The sequence below is a fragment of the Bombus vancouverensis genome, chromosome 4 (assembly GCF_051014615.1).
Source record: "Bombus vancouverensis nearcticus chromosome 4, iyBomVanc1_principal, whole genome shotgun sequence".
NCBI lineage: Eukaryota > Metazoa > Arthropoda > Insecta > Hymenoptera > Apidae > Bombus > Bombus vancouverensis.
The window spans coordinates 697151-717136 of NC_134914.1; the positions used below are offsets into that span (position 1 = coordinate 697151).

Genomic DNA, 19986 nt, shown 5'->3' on the forward strand with positions numbered 1-19986 from the left:
AGATAAATAGTTCATGAACGGCTTTGAAACGCGGCCACAAGTCCTCGGACTTCATCCCTAGATTTTACGTTTCTGCTCTCCGGTTTGCTCGCTACTCATACTATAATTGGCTCATGGAGATTAGAGATAAGATGTCGCGATGATTAATAGGATCGACTAATTGTTAATATTACTCTGAATTGATATTCCTTTAACGTGATCAGGAGATTTCTTTTTCTTAGATTTTGTCGATATTTATAAGTATAGCGTCGTTTACGATAATTAAATAGTACGTCAATTGACATCGTTCTAATCTGCAGGATATGTATTAGATGAAGACTGAAATGATTATGAAATTAATCGAAGTAGATTATATTTTCATTAATACCATAACGATAGAGTATTATAGTTTGAATTTTTGTAAAATAATCGATCAGTGATAAACTATGTTATACATAAAGTAATATTTAAATAATAATAAATAATAATACATAAATAAAGTCATGTAAAACAGCGTTAAAGAGATTTCGAAAAAACAATAAACACAAGAGAACGTAACGAGAAAAATTATTCTAGAAAAAAGGGAGTCTCGTTCGATGGAGCGAATACTAGTCGAGTAAAGAGCAAAAACCAGCCCCCTCCCTGAACCATTCGTCATCTTGACGCGTACTATATAATAATATAATATATTACTTAACATTTGTCCAACGTCAATCCCCAAAACAATTCCACCCCTGTCCAAGGACTAACTTTTTACGGCTACGCTCGTTCTATTCTTTCACCCTCCTCCATCTTCCTCTAACTTCCCTCCCTCCTCCTCTTTCTTTCCCCTTTCGTCCTTTCTTTTCTATCGATTTAAAACTCGCGCGCCCGACTTGCGTCGTTGCAATATAAAAAAACGCGTATACACACACGGACCCGAAATAGATTCTCTTAGTCTCTACGGTTGTCATTTTCTTTTTCTTATTCCCTTCCTTATCGTTATTATTATTTCTGCCTTTTAATATATATATTTATATATTTATATATTTATATTTATATATAATATGTTCATTCGCCTACGTCTCGAGCTTCATACGCGCCACCTCCTGTTCCGTTTCATCGCTCCCTAAACCTTTCGTTCGTTCGAAGGGTCGCTAATGCTCGTCGAAGTAATTCTTCCCCCTATAGTCCGCGTTATAGTCATTCAGCGATCTCGTTTGGTTTTCTCTCTTCTTTTACAGTTTACGGTGTTTACATGTGATGCCACCATTTTCTTTTATTCTCTTTCTTGCCACTCGTTTCCGCCGTCGATCGTCGATTCGAGACGAGGTATTACGCACCGCGAACGCGTTACATAAATAGATCATTGATTCACACACATTTATCTTCGTCTCATGCTCGTATTGTTTCTCACCCCCTTTTGTGTTCTTTCTCCGTGTGTCGTTCCGCGGCCCGCTCTTGTCGCGACTTAATGCGTACGACAATCGTCGATCGATCGAAACCGTGGATCGACCGACGATCGAGCTCCCTCCATTGCTAGGGTCTTTTTCTCTGTATTAAATTATACATCCCTCCCCGAAGCCCATCCCCACCCCACCCCGATCCTAACTAACCCCGGCTGCCTGAAAATGGCATTTATATATATATATATATTTATATATATATAATATATCATTCATTTATATTTATATTTATATTCATATTTATATTTATATATTTATATATATTTATATTTTTATGTATAGTATATATATAATTATATACTATATTCTTGCTTTACGTTTAGCGGTTTCTGTATTTTTTTTATTAACTTCTTGTTCTTCATTTTATTTCGCGTCTATGTAACCTTAGCGTTTGTGTGTCTCCATCGATATCCCATTTTCCTACGATAACCCACCCCTTCGCTAGCCCACTCTCCATTCTTGAATTTTCCCGTTGTTTTTAGTCGTTTTCTGATTTAAACGCGACGTCTTTTTTTTCTTTCTTCTCTTTCTTAACGACACGTCAGCTCTCTTCGTTCGGAAAGTCGAATAGTTTCTCTTTCTAAGTTAATTGAAACCTCCCTCTCTCTCTCTCTCTCTCTTTCTCTCTCTCATCTCTCTCAGTCTCGCTCTCATTCTCACGCCTTCCCTTTCCCTTTCACACACATCTTGTTCAACAAAGAATGCGTTTACAATACATTTATATTAATAATCAATTATATCTGTCTCTCGTTACAGTGATAAAAATCGCAATAGTAATAATAGGAATGAAAGTAATATAAATAATTATAATAATTATGATAATAGTAATAGCAATAATAATGACAGTGACGAAGATGATAATGGTAATGCCAATGATGATTCTCGTGATAATAATAATAATAATAATAGTAATAATGTTCATTGTTCGCAATTGCGAGTACAATTAATTAATAACCGCAATTAAACTCGTATTTACAGATTTATCGTACAGACAGTTGCCTTATCACCTTCTTTCACCCCCTTCCCGTGATCCCCATCCGTGTCCCTAAAATTTTCCTACATATATCACCCCCGAGTGAGCCACAACAATCTTACAATTGCCATTTCCTCTCCTCCGCTTCCGGTTACTTTCCTCATCGCCTCCATTTCCGAGTTCTCGAACTACGCGAATGTTCTTTTATTTCAACGATGCGACACCATTTCTTTACAATTCTGGGTTTATACTGGATTTCATGACACTTTAAGATCGATATTGGTAGCTGCTTCTTTGTGAGGTATTCTTTGTGAATTCGTGCCTAGAAAGTTGGTTCCTAATCCTCTGTAATCCTTCGATCTCTGGTTTCTTTCCTAAGATGGTTGTTTTTTTTATGTTTACTATTAAATCGACTATTGCTGGTTCAGAATTTTCCATTTCTTAAAATTCCTGCTTTTACATTTTCCTTATTTTTAATACATGTTAACAGTTGTAACAGTAGTTACAAATGTGCCTCTGTTTTTGTTCATCTAATCAAGTCCATAATTTCAATTTCGTAAAACCTCATCAAATGATTATGTAAATACATAATTTCTGTCTCATCCTTAGCATTTATAAATAGTATCTTATTGTCTACTGTATGAATTGAATCAATATTTTTCGTAATTCAGGATTCTTAGCATCGAACCAAGTCTCTCGAACGACATTTCCAGTTCTGCTCACATTCAACAATATCTAATCACGTTTTATTTCATAAATTTTGACGCATCGTTCGCGCGAATACCTTCTCTTTCAACATTCTTCTACCTCAAGAATTTCGATCGCGGTGTCGTGGTCACGTCCGACAAATCGTGGCGGACGAGGAAACTTCCATGAGAATTCGACGCTCCTATCCACTGTAACCTTCGCAATCATCCTGGTCTTTCAACGCCTGATGATGCGCACACGCTACCAAAGACAATAGCACTTGATCGAAACCCGGAGAATCAAACGTTCGTCCACGTGTATCACGATTTCGCGCAACATTCTTCAGAGTTGGTTTGTGAAACAGCGACGCTCCCCTTATAGTTAATTAAACCGTTATTACAATAATATATGTTTACTTTGTACTATATATGATCTTATAATCGACGGCCGCGACGCACGCTTCCGTTTCTTCTTATTTTATCTGTGTTATTTTTTCATTTTTTGGTACGATTAGTTTTCTAGAACTCTCGCCTTTCCGTCATACGCGGTGACTCATTAACGATCAACCCTATTTCCAGATCCCTGTAGCATTCTATCATTCGCTTTTCCTCGTTTCGTTGCATGCTGACCAGGGTCGAAGCTTTCTCTATGGAAACGGTAAAGAAATTGAACGTCGATCACGAGGAACCGAAAGAACGTGGGGCAAAATGTCGCTTTTTTCTAATTTCGCTACAATTCGCACGCTGTTAATCAAGAAATAGTTGTATAGACTAGTACAGAATCGTTTATTACGCGGTGGAATCTTTGCACACGAATCGTTGCACACTCGATTTAATTAGAGTACTAAATATATTACCCTTTTTCCTTTCCAACCCTTAAATATCATTAAATAAATTTTCGTACAATTTCCCACTGCCTCGAGGATTTTAAAAATCTCGCGAAGCAAAAAGGATGCAACGTTTCTTGCAATGGATCCCTACAAAATCACATGGCAAAATCACACGCAGTTAACCAAACCTCCATTAAACGCAAAATAAGAGGAATGGCTGGCGTGCAATCGGAAAACGCGAAAACTAGCCTCTTCCGCCCTGGAACTTGGTTCCTCTTCATTCCTCTTCCATCACCGCCTTCCTGAATCGCGAAAGTCTCTCTCGCTCTTTCCCACTCACTACTATGTACAATAGCACAGCACAATTGCAGTACGGTATCTAGTGCGGTACGCAAAGTTTCTCTCTCTCTCTCTCTCTCTCTCTTTTTCAATTTCTCTCTCATTCTCTCTCTCTCTCTCTCTCTCTCTCTCTCTCTCTTACTCGTTTATCTCTTGTCTTTGTAGTTCACTCTATTTCACACACGCACGCGCGCGCGCGCGCCGCATTCATCCGCATCCCTGCGATTTCGCATGTCGTGGAATATCGAGACCGCTAGTTCTCATGAACGATCAGCTCCCGTGTTCCGTCTACTCCTCTTCTTCGCCGATTCGCACAAAACAGCGTCCACTCTGATATACAATGTTCATTTAACGTACGTAGAATATATCACTTGGCACGTGCACCCTCGACACGATGCCACATTTGTTATTCTCCTTTTTTTTTTATCTCGCATTAAATTAGTTTCGGTGTCTCAGTGTTATAGTGTCTATATATGTATGTGTGTAGGTGTGGATTAATGTGAGCGTGTATTAAGAAACGAAGCTGTTCTTTCGCGTCCATTTTTTTTTTGTTTCGGTAAATTTCATGGGTTCGATGTGTATTCCTTTAGCGACCAACGAGGACACGACGAGTCCTGATTCACCCTTTTTGATCATCGATCCTTCGCACGATTCTCTCTCTCCCTTTCTATTCAATTCTACATTTTTCCGCTTTTCTGAAAATTTTCGAACACTATTCGAGGTTACAGACGTCGCCGTTTTGAGAATAAAAATATTTAGGAATCTTTGAGAACGGAGGTTTGGTTATACGGAGCTTTATTTCTTGCCGGTGAGAAGATCGAAAAGAATAGCTTCTCTATCTTTGCAAGGATGGTTCAAAACAGCGACGTACAAAGTTATGAGAGTCTTCCTAGATCATTAAAAAGGTTCTTTCTTCTTCCTTTTAAATATAAACTATAGACTTTTTCTGAACATATTCTCCGAAATCCTTCGCGATTTCTTTTATCTCGTATGAAACATGGCACGGGGAATTACCTGCACCCTGTTCTTCGAAATGATCAAACAAATGCTAACACGATCTGCGTGTGGTATTTCTTAATTCATAAAGGATTAACGCGTTCAACCCTCAATGGAAAAACAACGAGTATCTAAATACGCTAGGGTAGGAATAAACTTCACAAGGGTATGAGGAGTTGAACGCGCCAGAATTCAGCTCTGATTCTCGAGGAAGGCTGACAACCTCGAACACGTGTTCTTCGGGAGAACTTGAGGCTCACTTCTTGCAATTTTGACTAGATAAAAGAATTGGCCGATCCGTCGAGGACCATGCCAACACGCGTGGACTAGAAAATGCTCTGAATCGAGATATCTTATTCTAATATGGCAAATTATGGCACCAAGTTCCCGGAGAATCAGACTCTCGAACGAAAATCAAATCGTTCGAGCGAAACGAATAGGGAGAGAACGTTCTCGCCATTAAAGATCGATAATCCATACGATTTCTTTCGACGCGACTCCACGATGCTCGATTTCACACCCTGGAACGTGGTTTTCTGCAATAACTTCCTCCTCTTTTCTTTTCTTTCTTCTCTTTCTTGAATGTACAATCAGAGTTTCGTGGATCAACGATAGAATTTTGAAAAATTAATCGAGTTGCAAACGGTGTTTCGAACATTGAGGGAAATATGCGTCATTTCGCGGGACGTAGCGAGGTTGAACTGCAATATTCACGAACAAGGCTGCCACCCGTTTCTGTCGTTAAAAAATTATCACAGTGACCGTGCTTCCCGGAGCTTGGCTATAAGATAATGACGCCAGTGTGCACGATTCCTCAGCAGCTCTCTAACCTGCTTGCTTCTTTCCCCCCTCTTTTCTTAAAATGCTTGAAAATATCGCGCCCTGATCGACGCCAGATTATGAAAGTTCGAACACATTAAACGTAATCGATTATCGCGAACCGATTCGATCGAATAATTATCCTCACGAAAACTCCGTGTTCCACGTTCCTTACGATATTCATCGTTTCTGAAATTTCTCGAACCTAAATATTTCACTATTATACGTATTCCGTTTAACCCATTGAAGACCAACGTAGTGTTAATAATAATAATAAATACTTGCAAATTTGTTTTTCAATAGATCAATTTATGTTATTAAATCCTGTTTTTTTTTTTTTTTTAATTATGGTTGCGAAAGAGAATTTTCAAAACGTTTGCTCCATACTTTCTTCGTTATTATGTCTTCTACTTACATTCTATAATTTTGTGGATTTTGAAGAGATTGAGATATTTATGACCTCATAATAAAATTGTTTCGTTTGAATGACGGATATTGATTTTATGTCTCTGGTTCGTATGATGTGCTTTTGTAACGTTTTTATTATATTTCCTGTATGTCAATAAAAAAAATATACGAATTACTTTACGTACGTTTTTCAATAATGTCATTTGAAATGTTCCTGCTTTATTTCACTACTTAGTCCTCAATGAGTCAAACGATCGATCCGCTCACTACAAATTGAAGCGATCGAATAATTATTCTCGCAAAAACTCTACGTTCTATGTTGCTTGCTTTTCGCTCAATCTACGACCTCTCTCGGACTTAAATATTCCACAGTTCTACGCACATTGTGTCTGACAAAATTCTGCGATGTAAATGCTTTTCCATTCTACGCGTTCGAGAATTCGTCGAATTCTTCGAACGTAATCATGTGTGTATTTAGCTAGGTTACGCGGTACGAAGGGCCGCCTTCCGAAAATTCATCTAATCGGGCCTACGGTCCCCGCTACGTCGTCGAAACGAGTCTTCTAGCAGGCGAGCGGCCCGAACAATTCGGAGATTGTTGAAAACTGACGTTCCAGGTCAGTCGAGCGTCTCGAGTGATATCGCGAACGTCGCGTCGCGTTAAGAGATCGCCGCCCTTACGAGAAGGACAGATCTTCCTCGGGCGACTCGTCCTGGTACTCCTCGTGGTCGGACGTATGTCACAAAACGTCGCTTGGTTCCCGTTGCACGATACCTATCGTCGGTGATAGCTGTCCCTCCTCAACTGCGACGGTCTTCGGGTCCTCGTCCTTCCATTTGTCCATGGAGCGGCGTCGAGCGTTCATGAAGAAGTTCCCGACCGTCGTCGGCTCCAGGCCCAGTTGTCTAGCGATTGTCACCTGCATCTCTTTCGACGGCCTCTTGGTCTCCTGAAATGCGTCGGTATTTAGATAGTTTGACGTGAAATATGTATTCTGTTAATTTGATCGTTATTCAACTGAAAACGTTTAAGAAGATACGGGTTTTTTACGAACGTATTAAAGAACTAACAAAAAGAAACGTAGTCTGAATAGAGATTTGTTCCACCTGAAAAATATTATGCCCACTACTTCACTTTGCACACTTTGCAGTAATTACATTTTGAGTTATTAAAATATTTCACTACACGATAAAAACAAACGAATGATATACACGCTAGTAGTATAGTTAATGTAAAGTGTATTTACGAGCAGACGTTTTGGATGGTTCTGAAGAACTGAAGGTTCGTCACTGCCCCTCACGTTTACAATAACAAAAACCCATTGTACCATTCGCTACTGACCCCGGTAATCGATGCGATTTAAAATAATTAAAAATGGACGAATATTGTGATAAAATAACAATTATTATTGTATGTTTATGTACCACAACCACGCGACATACAGAGTTCAAGAAATTATAGATATAAATATATATGTCGGGTTTACATTAGAATTAGGGTTAGGGACGTGAAACGAATCTTCGTTTGGATTACACGTTGTCGTTATGCAATAGAGAAGACATTGACTAGTGCAAATACGATTATTATAGAACCGGACAAGTAACCGTGGTAGTTAGGTACTCGAGAAACTAATGACAATGATCCTAGGTTCAATAACGAATCCGCGGTCGACGGGATGATAGATGAACGTACTCACAAAATCTAAGTCGGACGCGTAATATTCACTGGTCGTAAAGCCATGAGATCGCGAGCGAGAATGACTTTCCCGTGCAAATGATGCCACAGAGGAAAACTATATTGGGGTGTGTCTAAGGACACGAGATCATCGGATTCGTCGAGAAAAGCCTTCGTTCAGAAAGTAAGGGAAATTGGCGTTGCTGCTAATTGGTCAATCTCCATATCGGTGGTTAGAAAAAGATGCTAGCCGCCCTCGAGGGAAAGTTGCTAGTGGGAGACGCCGCTCGTTGAAAAATAGGTCTCCCCTATTTTCCCGTAGTTGGGACAAAGACTGTTTGTCTGTTTGAAGGACTTTAGTTGACTAAATCTTAAGATTTATAACGGGCCCTCGAGCTAGCTGAACATGTACTGCGGAGACGCATCGACATCTGGCAATCATCTTACTCGAAGAATAGGGTCTGCGTGTGGCGAGCTACGGGACAGAGACCGTTGGAATGTTTACTGTCGAGTGTTACAACTATTTCCTTTTTAAGGAGAGCTATAGAATTATTCCATGCCTTTGTTAGACAAAGCGTTCATCCCGTGACCGCGGCTACGTTCGGCGACTGACTGTCGCCTCGAACCCAAGCTCATTATCACAACTCTCGAACGATTACAATCGGATTGAATAACTACAATTGTTCAATTACAGCTATAGTAGACTCTAGGTTACAATGTTGCGGGATTATCCAAAATTCCAAAGGCTCCGGTGTTCTTTCATCTCCGACATATATATTTCTCCTCTAATATAATTTATTCATTGGTGATCGAAAAGCTAACTTTCTTGAATATTCTCGATGTATGAATAAATGAACCAAGGGTCAAAAGATCATGCATCGTCGAGATAATCCCAATCGACTTACGAACGATACGATCGGCTTTTTAGATTAAAGAATCTATTTTGACTATTTCAGATGAGTGTACGTATTTTAAGGAATCAACCAGATTTAAGAATTTGAACTGATCGATTAATGAATCAGACTGCAAAGCACGTTATTTATGGAACAGTCTCCGGATCAATGAATATTCGTTGCAGCTGCTGAGATTCGTCAATGATCTAAGAGTGACTTTCGGTCTCTAAAATCCTATAAATTTCTAGCAAACCCATAATAAGGCTAACTATTCTATAATAGCTTAGATAACCCGCTATCCAATCGTTTGAACGAACCTAGTGCTAATTCAAACTTAACGATAATCGTTAAAACAAAGATAGTTCCCGATAAAAGAATTCGCCGTCGTCGTTTCTCGAAGCTCGCTTCGAACTTGGAAAAAGCCGAATCTTATAAATAAATATCGATAGAAAAAGCTGGAGCACTCCGTGCTACGTCCTCGACGAATCTTTCGCCGAAGAAACGCATCAAATAGGAACCTTTGTGCTCGAAGCACTCCCCTTTTTTCTTTGACTTCTTCCTCCGCTAAATTAATATTCATCCCTTCCCTTCTCTCGGCGCATCTCAACCTACAATTCTCCACTCTGAATTGAGAAGTCAAACGCTGTCTCCCAGTCGGTACTTATTTTTGTTCCGCAAAGCGGGCCACGATGCCGGAACCGGAAGAATCAAACAAGAAATCCGCGGCCTGATCACGGACTCGACGAATGGTAAACATTTCTGTACATGTGGTAAACGGGCTGGTACGCTTTCTTCCCATGCGACGTTTCTTACTCGACGTAGGTCGATCAATAACACGAACGGAGTACCGAGAGAGAGAGAGAGAGAGAGAGAGAGAGAGAGAGAAGGAGGGAGAGTATCGATTGCTCGAAGGAACAATTATTACAAACCGATGGCCCGATGCGCGTGCAGCAGAACGCAATAATTAACGCGTTATGTGCGAAGTGCAATCGTTTAGCCTGGTAAAACCGATCAAATTAGGATGCTCGATCCAACACGAATTACAAGCCTGCTCCCTCGTGTCGACTTAACCCTCTCCCCCTCTTCTTTAATGGCTATAGAAAGGAAATAGCACGAGGGGAGCGAAGCGGGGACGATAATTTAATGAAGAAGGTTGAGTCGTTTGATTGAGTCTCGCGTGCCAGGATTTTTGGGGACAGGATGCCTCGTTTTCGCCGAAGAGGGATTAATCGGGGTTAATCGTTTCGCGTGTTTATTCCACGAGGGTTTCGGCATTCGTTTGGAGCGGGAGCAATAGAATTTAATAGCGTCGATTCCGTTTCGGATGAAACGACGGAATCAACGATTCCATTCAAACTTATAAATATACTTATCTATTAACTAATAATTATGCTTAATACACGTGATCATACACGAACATGGTGGTAAATTGAGGGAGGAAAATGTAGATTCCCAGGAGTGGCTAAAATTTTAGTGAAAGAGCGACTGAGCAAGGAATTACTTGCATTTACTTGGAAACAAGGTAGACGTTTAAGGAACTGTATTGATATCCTGTCTGGCTGTAATTCAGCGCGTGTAACGCAACGAAACGAAGGTCTGTCGCCTCTGTCTACAGTCTACGGGATAGCAGTTCGGTATAGAGAGAGGCGTATCAATTGTTGGAAATACGGGACACTATCGGCGCGAGGATCGTGATTATTCCTTGACAGCTACTGTGCGCGCCTGAGAAACCGTATGTGAGAGAGAAAGAGAGACGTGGAGGGGGTTGCATACGTGTCATGGGGTAAGGGGTGCACATTGGATCTCGAAAACGACGAACAACCATGTCTAAAATTCTTCGCTGTTTATACTCTACAAACTAGCATCTCTTGCGTAAGTAGTACAATATTAAAAAGCGTGTTAAATATTTCAATATATTTCTAACTCGAAACTTTGCCCTTTCTGTATCTGTTTACTAGAATATTTCTGATTGATTTTTTATTTCATTTTGTAATTGGAATTCCATTTATTTATGCGAAGAACGGTTTTATTAAACATAATTACAATAATTATGATTTTTAATTAATGAAACCCCTATTATTGAAGTTTCTATTAGTTTGCTGATTTTTAACATTTTTAAAGGTACATACAACGTAGAACTGTTTTCTAGCACAATTTGTATTCATTTAAGTAGATAAATGGCAATTTAGGCCTAATCTATGGAATGAAATAAGTAATTGTTAAGCAGTAAACGGAATATTTAATCGCAGAGTAAAAGAACTTTATGCAGGGACGAAGAAAATAATTAATGCAACGATCCTATCCTTTTTAATTTCGAGCGGGTGAAAACGTATTTTGGACAAGGAGCTAAAAAAGTTAGTTTCAGTAAATGTAAGTACTAGTTTTGAAAATATAAAACCGATTGACAACATTTCAAAGTTTAAATTCGAGAAAATTTTAAGATAATAAGGGAGCTTTTATCGATAGCAGATCGAACATGCGTTCCTGATAGCTTTGTTAGACGAATTGAGGGGATCAAGGAAGTTTAAGAATCGTATAATCGAGCAGAAAATAGAAGCGGAATGCGAGAAAGATCGAGCAGAAGCGTTAACTGGGCTAAGGTCAATTCGCCAACTATTTGGCATACTTCCAAAGAGCCCGGCCGAACCAGCGCTTTTCCCTTTTCCAACGGAACATCTACATTATTTTCATAGTTGTCCCGCGATCGTATCTCAAACTGCGCCTTGTTCAAACTGACCCCGAAATTAGCTTAAGTTTCACCCGTGGCAGGTTCGAATTTAAGGGTGATAGAACGAAATCTTGTTGAAAACTTTATATAGTACAACCAAACTTCTCTTGTATGATTGAACTAATATTATTATTCATATTATACATGTCTCATTATGAAAAAGCATTATGAAACAATAGGTTCTTCCTTAGAAGAAAAAGTTTTCTGAAGACACAAAAAACGTTAAACGCTGAAGGATTTAATTTAAATTAAATACAAAGTTCGATGTAATTTGAGTTTCGCAAAGCATGGAAGCCAAATCGAAAATTAAGTTAAGTAATTTAAAGCTTAATCAAATAAAACGTAGATTAGGATTATAGTAGTGTAGAAACCGTAATCAAACCCTGATTAACTCTCATGTAAACCTCGTTTGATTAAAATCCAGACTTAACCCGAACACCGAACCGAATCCAACCAAGCAATACCCGGATCAAAAACGAATCGAGGCGACTTAATCGAGTATAGAACGGATCAGACTCGAGTCTCACTTTATATTTTACTAAAAAATCAAATTAGCTTAATTTCGAAGACGAGCTAGACTCTCCGCATGAATTTCTTACACGTTCATTGAACACCTTCGTTCTTCCTTTCTGATTAATGCAAACGCTAACTTGGTAACAGTTGTGCGCCTTTCGAGGATTATAGAATATTAGACCGCGGAGTCGAATGGCCGCGATATCGACGATTCGACGAGCAAGGTATCGAGTGAGCAGCCGCGAACGCGAATTCCACGACGTCATCGACGACTTCTTTCTTCGCCTTTTCTAATAACGACGGTATTTATGTATCTTCATAGCGAACATTTGGCGTAGTTCCCTATCAATTCATGACGTTATCAATCTTAATTAGCGAGGATATTAATCTGTCGTAATTTTTGAAAGTTTATCTTTAATATAATCTTTTGGTAATATTTCGCTATACTTAGCTACGATTATTATGAAATATTATAAAATAATGTCACACTTTAGTTCGACTTATCCGTAATTCTGACGTTAAGATACATTTTCTTAGAAATAAGCAAGTCTCCAAGTACATGTAAAATGTCAACAGCAAAATGTATGTCACATCGTTAAAAAGAAAATTCACACTTTTATTCGAGTTACATTTCTTTGCGAGCATCGGTAGGAGCATAAATTTACATAAACATCGGTAATTCATCTATAATATTCTGTAGGATTCCCTTTACTACGAGCGATATCCTTCGTTCGAAATCACTCGATTCCCTTTTTCTCTCCGTCGAAGCGTTCTCAGGGCGCATGCATTAATAAAGGGAGGCTGATTTCTCGCGTGCACGCGGAGAAAAACGCAGGGACAGCGTGACGACGCGGGAGGACGAGGGTGCTGGGTTAGTTTCAGCCCTGTCGCGCGTAAAGCCGCCTCTATCGATCCATGTTGAATAATTTCGCGGCCGATTCCTTGGTCACACGCGTCGATCGCCACCATGATCGCAGTCACACGCTCGAAAACCAGAATAGATAACGTCCATCCAACCCACGCATTTTTAACAATGCTTATTTTTTTCTTTTTTATTTCGTTTCTTTTCGTCTTATTTTGTTGTAATTGTAGCAGCTCGCGAAAGTATTGAGCATACGTAGAACCTTTTACGAATACATTGTGTACGTTGTATGAAACATTTTGAAATTTGATTATCACGTACACTTGGCTGTTGTGGTTACATTAGCATAGTTTAAAATCTAACATCTAAAGATGTATACAGAAGATGCAAACGTATATTTTGTAAGATACTAGTATACGGTGCGAATAGCTATCTTAATAAATCGTCTAAAAATAAAACATAGAACGATTTACGATAAACTATGGGAAGAAACCAAGCGAGTAAAAAATCTTTGCATTTGTTCGGAAAAATAATTTTTGCCGAACAAAACTTTGCTCCGAGATTTTTCTGCGATATCGTATCTCAAAAATAAAAATATATTTGTTTATTTTTCGATCTTCTCTCAAAGAAAACATTTCGAAGTTAAAATACCGTGACATCGAGTTCCATGCAGGAGAACGAATTGTACCTCGAGCAACAGAAAATACATTTGTTGAAACGTATGAAATAAAGATTGTTACGAGTGCCGAGTGATAACTCTCGACGCACTTATCCATCGCAAACATTTATCATTTTTGCGCTTGTATCGAGAGCATCGGGTAAAGGCACACTGAACGCATACATAACACGAGCGCATCGGCCGTGTCGATTGTTTTCGCCTGGCGCATATGTGAGTTCATCGGCTATGCGGATAACTTACACTGAACGCATATATGGGTTCGTCGTCTGCAAAGGGTTAATAGTAACTAAAATACTCGCACTGGTATCACGGTCTCATTCACATCACCATAGACTATCCGCATTCCACAAAGAACAAATAGAGCCAATTAAAAAATTGAAAAATATAAAGGGGAAAAAAATACATAAATTTGATTACAATGTAATTTTTGAAGTTGAAAAAATATCCGAGTTTCAGTTCCGTTTCTAGAAATATAATTTACGTATCTCAAATACTATGTAAGAAGCGATCACAATGATACAGGCGAAATATCAAAGAACTGAATCGAGTTGCCGGACGAGTATTAAATCAGCTTAAAAAGATTCGGAGGGCCAAAATGGCCACGACTCGGCGATGCCCTCAGTGCACTGTTATTATGGTGCACCAATAGAATGCGGGATACACGTGGTGTCTATCCAGATAATTTACTGACGACGTAGTAATTTTGTTAAGTGAGGATTTGTTGAGAGCGTTTCCATTAACGCATGCAAAACTCGGCCGATCGTGAGCGTTTATACGAGGGGTACTCTGTTATCAGTATATACACCCTATGGAAGTCGGTTTTCATCATTTGAAATCGGATTTATAAATTTTTAAAAAGATTTTTGAATTGGTTCCGTCGTCCTTCATTGTTCGTTTTATTTAATTATTTCAATTTAATTCACACGTTCGAATTTAATTATTTCATGACAGTTATATCATTTTTTACAACAATTCCTAGGACAAGCTATATAAATGAATTTTCAAATGAAGTTACATAATTTTATTTATGAATACGACACAAACATGTTTTTTGGGGAGGAACGTTTTTCATTTGCTTAACGTTTAATGTAACTTCGCGAATGACCTTTTCTTAAAACTGTTATAGGATAAGAAAATATTTGGATATACCTAGTATTAGCTTAGGTAATCTAATAGTTACCTAATATATTATTACTCCAATAGATAAATTAGAAATGGAAAGGTGAAATAATAAAAAGAACTAGATAATAGAAGGGCAAAGGACGCTCTTAGGAACAAGCACTGAATTCGCCATAGTGTCTTTGAGCATCCATTCGCCTGGGACAATCGAGAACGGGGTGGAGGTATCGATCAAAACGCAAGTTAAGTTATACAAGACTTACTTTAAAAATAGCCTGTAGAGTACGGCGCTGAAGGTCTGTGAAAACCAGGCGCGGTTTCTTGGGGGCGGGCTGTTCTCCCTGGTTCGCCATCTCGTCTTTCCTCTTGCATGCTAAAATTCAAACGATCCTTTAGTCGATCTATCCCTTGAAGGATCATTACAAAAAATTGCTAACCGATTTTACCCGTGTAAGAGAACAATGATAATGAAAAATAAAATAAAACGAACGATAAAACGAATTAACTTGAAATTCATTTTGAAGATCTATTCGCCTTCGAAATAATATTAATTTTTGTAAAAACTCAATGTTATTAGTTAAGATGGAAATTAAGATGGAAAAATTCAATGAACGTGATGAAAATAAAACGCGAACGGATATAAAATCAAAGTTTCCACAAAGACACTACCAGAGAAGTATAGTGGCACAGTTACATTACCGCGAAAACACACGAACTAATTGGTAATTAGTGGATGAAAAGAAAGCCGCGCGAATGAGATGGAGAAGGCGGCGAATCGATTGTGTCCCCAGTTCCAGCTATCCCCTTTCCATACGTAACCATTATGAAACACCTCAAGATTTTCTCTTTTAAGGCGAACTAGTATTGAAAGAGGAAGAAGGAACGGAAGAAATGAAAGAAGAAAAAGGATGGACACGAGTAAGAAGATTTTTTCTTCCCTGCAAGTAGACACGGTTCGCGAGCGCACAGTGACGTGCGTCTAATTGACGATCGGCACAATTAAGACGATGGAAGAAACGGAAGGGAAACGATTTTCAACGTAATTTGATCGTACTTACCTGCGCGTTGTGGAATCTGTGCAGCTGAAAGCAGAAAAAAGAGACGAATGTGAATCAATGGTGAACTCGTTTAGTTTGACGACCCGACTTTTTATTTCTTTTTTTTTTTTTTGTCTTTTTGTTTGTTTTTTTACTACCGGGTCGTCGATTATAAATGTCGTTGTCAAGTGTGTATAATGTTTCATTCCTGTTCTGTTTTATCTCTGTTATGTGTGTTTCTTACATACATATATCTTCTTGTTTCTATAATACTTATTCTTTACGTATAATCTTTTTTTAGCAATCATTATTCATATCTTTTATTTGGAACGCTAGCTTGCCGTTCACGAGCAAAATTACTCTTTTTGCAAAGTACGTTCTCGCAGCCAAACAAAAAAAGTAATCTCGACTTGTTATATGTATACATAAATACATACGGAATGTTGTATATATATATATTACATTAACATTGAGAAAAGATTGTCAAGGGCATAGAAGTAAAAACACGTACAACAAGTCAGTGGAGAGAAAAAAGGGGTTTAGGGATTCGCTTGCATAACACGAATATCTCAAACTGATAGTACTACAGCTGATAAACATCTCACTAAAGGGTTCCAAAAGGGCACAAGGGCGAGGGGGCGGACACATATAATCTATATATATACATATAAATATATTGTATATGTATATATATATATATAATTTTGTGTGTACATGTGAGACGATGCAAGAGTGTCAAGAGAGATGCATTTTCCTTGGAAAAGCGAGTTTTCAGTGTCCGTGTAGTTCGTTTCGTGTCTCGAGTGAGTGATATGTATGCCTTGTTTCGAATCTGAGTGGTATTATGTCTCGTCGAGCACACGTTTTCCTCGTTCTTCTCCTTTTTCCCTCCCTTTTTTTGTTCCGTTCTTTCTTTTTCTTTTTTCTCGTTGGCTCGCGTCCAACCAACGAGAGAGAGCTGATTTAGACCCGGCAAAATTTGCACCGACTCTTCCGCGGATTTAGATCCGAGAGCCCAAAAGACTGCAGAAGAGTTTTGGAACACCGCGCGCGTTCTGTTAAATGTGTTCGTAGTCACGGTATTTCGATTAAGAAATCGGCGATTTAATAAATTTCTCGATCATCCGTCTTTTGTAATTAATCGATCAATTAATAGTTTTACAGATGAGCGAGACTTATTAATTAGAAAGTAACCGATTTCCGGATTATCTAATTAGAGATCGTTCGACTTGGCAATTTTCTAAGCAGAGAATTTGCCAGTTTCCCAATTTCCGTACTAATTCATAAAAGCAGGAAATCATTCACGTTTCAAGAATCCAATGATTCGAAGCAGTACCTAAATTTGTTCGTCGTCGTTGGAAACCTACGAATATCATAAATACGTTCGAATAGATAGATATATGACGAGTCGAATGCATAAATGGTGAATTAAGGCTACTGTAAATCGGTTCGCATGAAAACGCTTTCCCATCGCGAGTTTCGTCCCTCTTGTAAAACGATCGAGCCGCGGCTTAGAGCGATTTTAACGCACAGTCCCTCGATCGACAGGTTCTCTGAAATAATAACGATCGCGATATTAGCTCGAAATTGTCGCGTAATCACTGCCGGCTCTTTGTGACGCTCGCAACGTTATGGCGCATAATTGCGAACGAGAATAGGGGACGAGAAAGGAAAAAAAGAGTGCGAGAGACAGAGAGAGAGAAAGAGGGAAAGAAAAATAAAGGGAGATAGGGAACGAAGAGGGAAGAAGGAACAGAATGGGAAAAATAACGTTTACACGCGTACATGGTTTTCCCGCGTACGAATTCCGATCGAGCAGCCGATATTAGATTAAATAACTCGTCAATTTTCTCTTTGTCCAACTTCGATCTATACCTGGAAACTTGGAAATCGTTGAAATTTCCCGATAATGGGCCACCTTTTCGGCAGGTAGAAGCAAATCGGTTGGACGACCGAAAAAAATCTCGTCTATCCCGAATGGAATCGAACGCAAGCCCCTGCAAATTAGCGTCTTGAACCGTTGCGCTCGTAAAATCAAGGGTCAACTGGCGATTTTTGCGAATTATACTCGATGCCTGCGATTATAGATCTTTCTCCTAATCTGGATAATAAACGGGTATCGTACATTTTTCTTCGAAATTAGCAAGGATATTCTATCTATCGTTAGTCCAAGTGTCGATCATGCAAGATCATTTATTAGCCCGTTGACGTATTAACTTTTTCACATTAAATGTTGTTCACGTTAAATTGCAGCAATTTTTCCAAGTCTCCGGTTCTCGTTCAGGGTTTCATTATTTGCAAAATGCAAAAGTTTAGGAAGAATGGCAATCGATAAAACGCTTAAATTAATAAGAAACAGGCACAATGCCTTACCTCGTCTGACGGACAACTGCGCATGTCAGCGGATTAAAAACGGATACCTTTCCAAAGGAACATCCTAATAGCCAAAACAAAACGAAAAATTGGTCGAAGAGCTGATTCGTTGGATAGAATACTCTCGATCGCGTCGATTTCTCGATCGCTAAACCTGCCAATGACAAGCCCGCCCCGAAAAACATTTAATACGTCCGCTTCACTCTGTCCAACTAAAAAACTCAACGAATAACATCGATCTATGGGCAGTAGCCTTCGGTTCCGATTAATCTGCCATCCGAAGGAACTATCTTAAAATCCAACCTCTCGAATTGAAAGATCGCGGTTGAACGTGGTTTTCCCGATTGAAATTTCTTCGTGGAAGAGCCTTCCGTCCCACGAACGATCCGTGAAAATGAAGTGGCAGCGACTGGTGTACGAGAGGATGGCGAAAACATTGTAGACGAGGGTGGAAAGGCAATCATGTGCCATTAGCAACCACCCGATAACGAGTGAAAGGAGACTGGCGAAAAAAATGCCACCAGGAACAGGAAAAACTGACTGGGGAGTGCGGGGGATTGTTCGCAAGGATGGACAGCCGGACAGAGACGAAAAATTGACGCGTTCGTTATTACCACGGTAGTAGCAGGGAAAAGTCATGATCGTCGCGACAATCGACTCGCGGACACGGCTACCTGCCGGCCCCGTTTGATTTTTCACCCTGTCACCCCTTTCTTGCCTCTCTACATCTGACATAGGGGATAGGGAGTTTGTTCTTTTTCGAAAGGTAATTGGAATTCTTCGGGAGGATAAATCGAGTTCCGGGAGAGTATCAGGATGATTGGTTAGGTGGATCATCAATAGGGAGGATAAGAAGTTTCGCCGCGAGTAAAGAAATGGAGTTAACGGCTCTGTAAGTCGAAGTTTTGTAAATCGATCTTGCCTCGATGTAAAAAAAATCGAAATATAAAATTGATAGAGATGGCATGATAAACTCGACGCCTTCTTCGTAAATCTATATCTTCCATCGACTGATAAAACTAGCAGAACTAATAGAACTAACAGAAAATCGACGATGTAACGTGAAGTGGAAATATACGAACTCTCGTTTCTGTCCTCTGGGTACTAAAAATCTATTCTTACCACGAATGGTAATATCAATGGGAAAGGACAAACCGATGACAGTCAGGTTCGGACGAGGGGTTCAGTCGGGCCATGGGGGCAGGGAGGGTATGTTAAAATTGTCAGGCGGAAGAACGATCGCGTTGTCAGGTTTGTATCCATCGTTGCGAGAGCAGAACTCGAAATGGATGCAAGCAAGAACCGGATGTCACGAGCGGATCGATCGAAGGATTCCAGAAACGGCTAAGTGGGCCAAATCCAGTCGGGCGCACGGCGCGATAAAGCATTAACGAGAGCTCTTTCTCGCTCTCTCTCTCTCTCTCTCTCTCCCTCTCCCTCTTTCCCTTTCCCTCTCTGTCTTTCTCTTTCATATTCTCTATCATACTGCTCTTTTTCCATCTCCCTCTTCTAAAGTGCAGAAAATCTCTGACGTGGTCGGGTGCCGCGAACTTTTCGGAAAATAATCCATGGCTGACACTTTGTGCGCCGAGTGAAAAGCCGGCCAGCCACTTTGACGAGCGTCCCGAAGAG

The 19986-nt window shown here is 39.5% G+C and overlaps 1 protein-coding gene across 1 annotated transcript in view; it reads right to left on the bottom strand.

The window, feature by feature from the left end:
* Nucleotides 1-1563: 1563 nt before the first annotated feature.
* LOC117161427 (uncharacterized) overlaps nucleotides 1564-19986 on the bottom strand; it is an 84089-nt gene continuing 65666 nt past the window's right edge. Inside the window, exons 3-5 of the mRNA XM_033342964.2 lie at nucleotides 16003-16026; nucleotides 15208-15317; nucleotides 1564-7425 (exon numbers count right to left, since the gene is read on the bottom strand). Of these exons, the coding sequence (XP_033198855.1) occupies nucleotides 7216-7425; nucleotides 15208-15317; nucleotides 16003-16026 (344 nt within the window). The 3' untranslated portion in view covers nucleotides 1564-7215. The remainder of the gene's footprint in view (nucleotides 7426-15207; nucleotides 15318-16002; nucleotides 16027-19986) is intronic.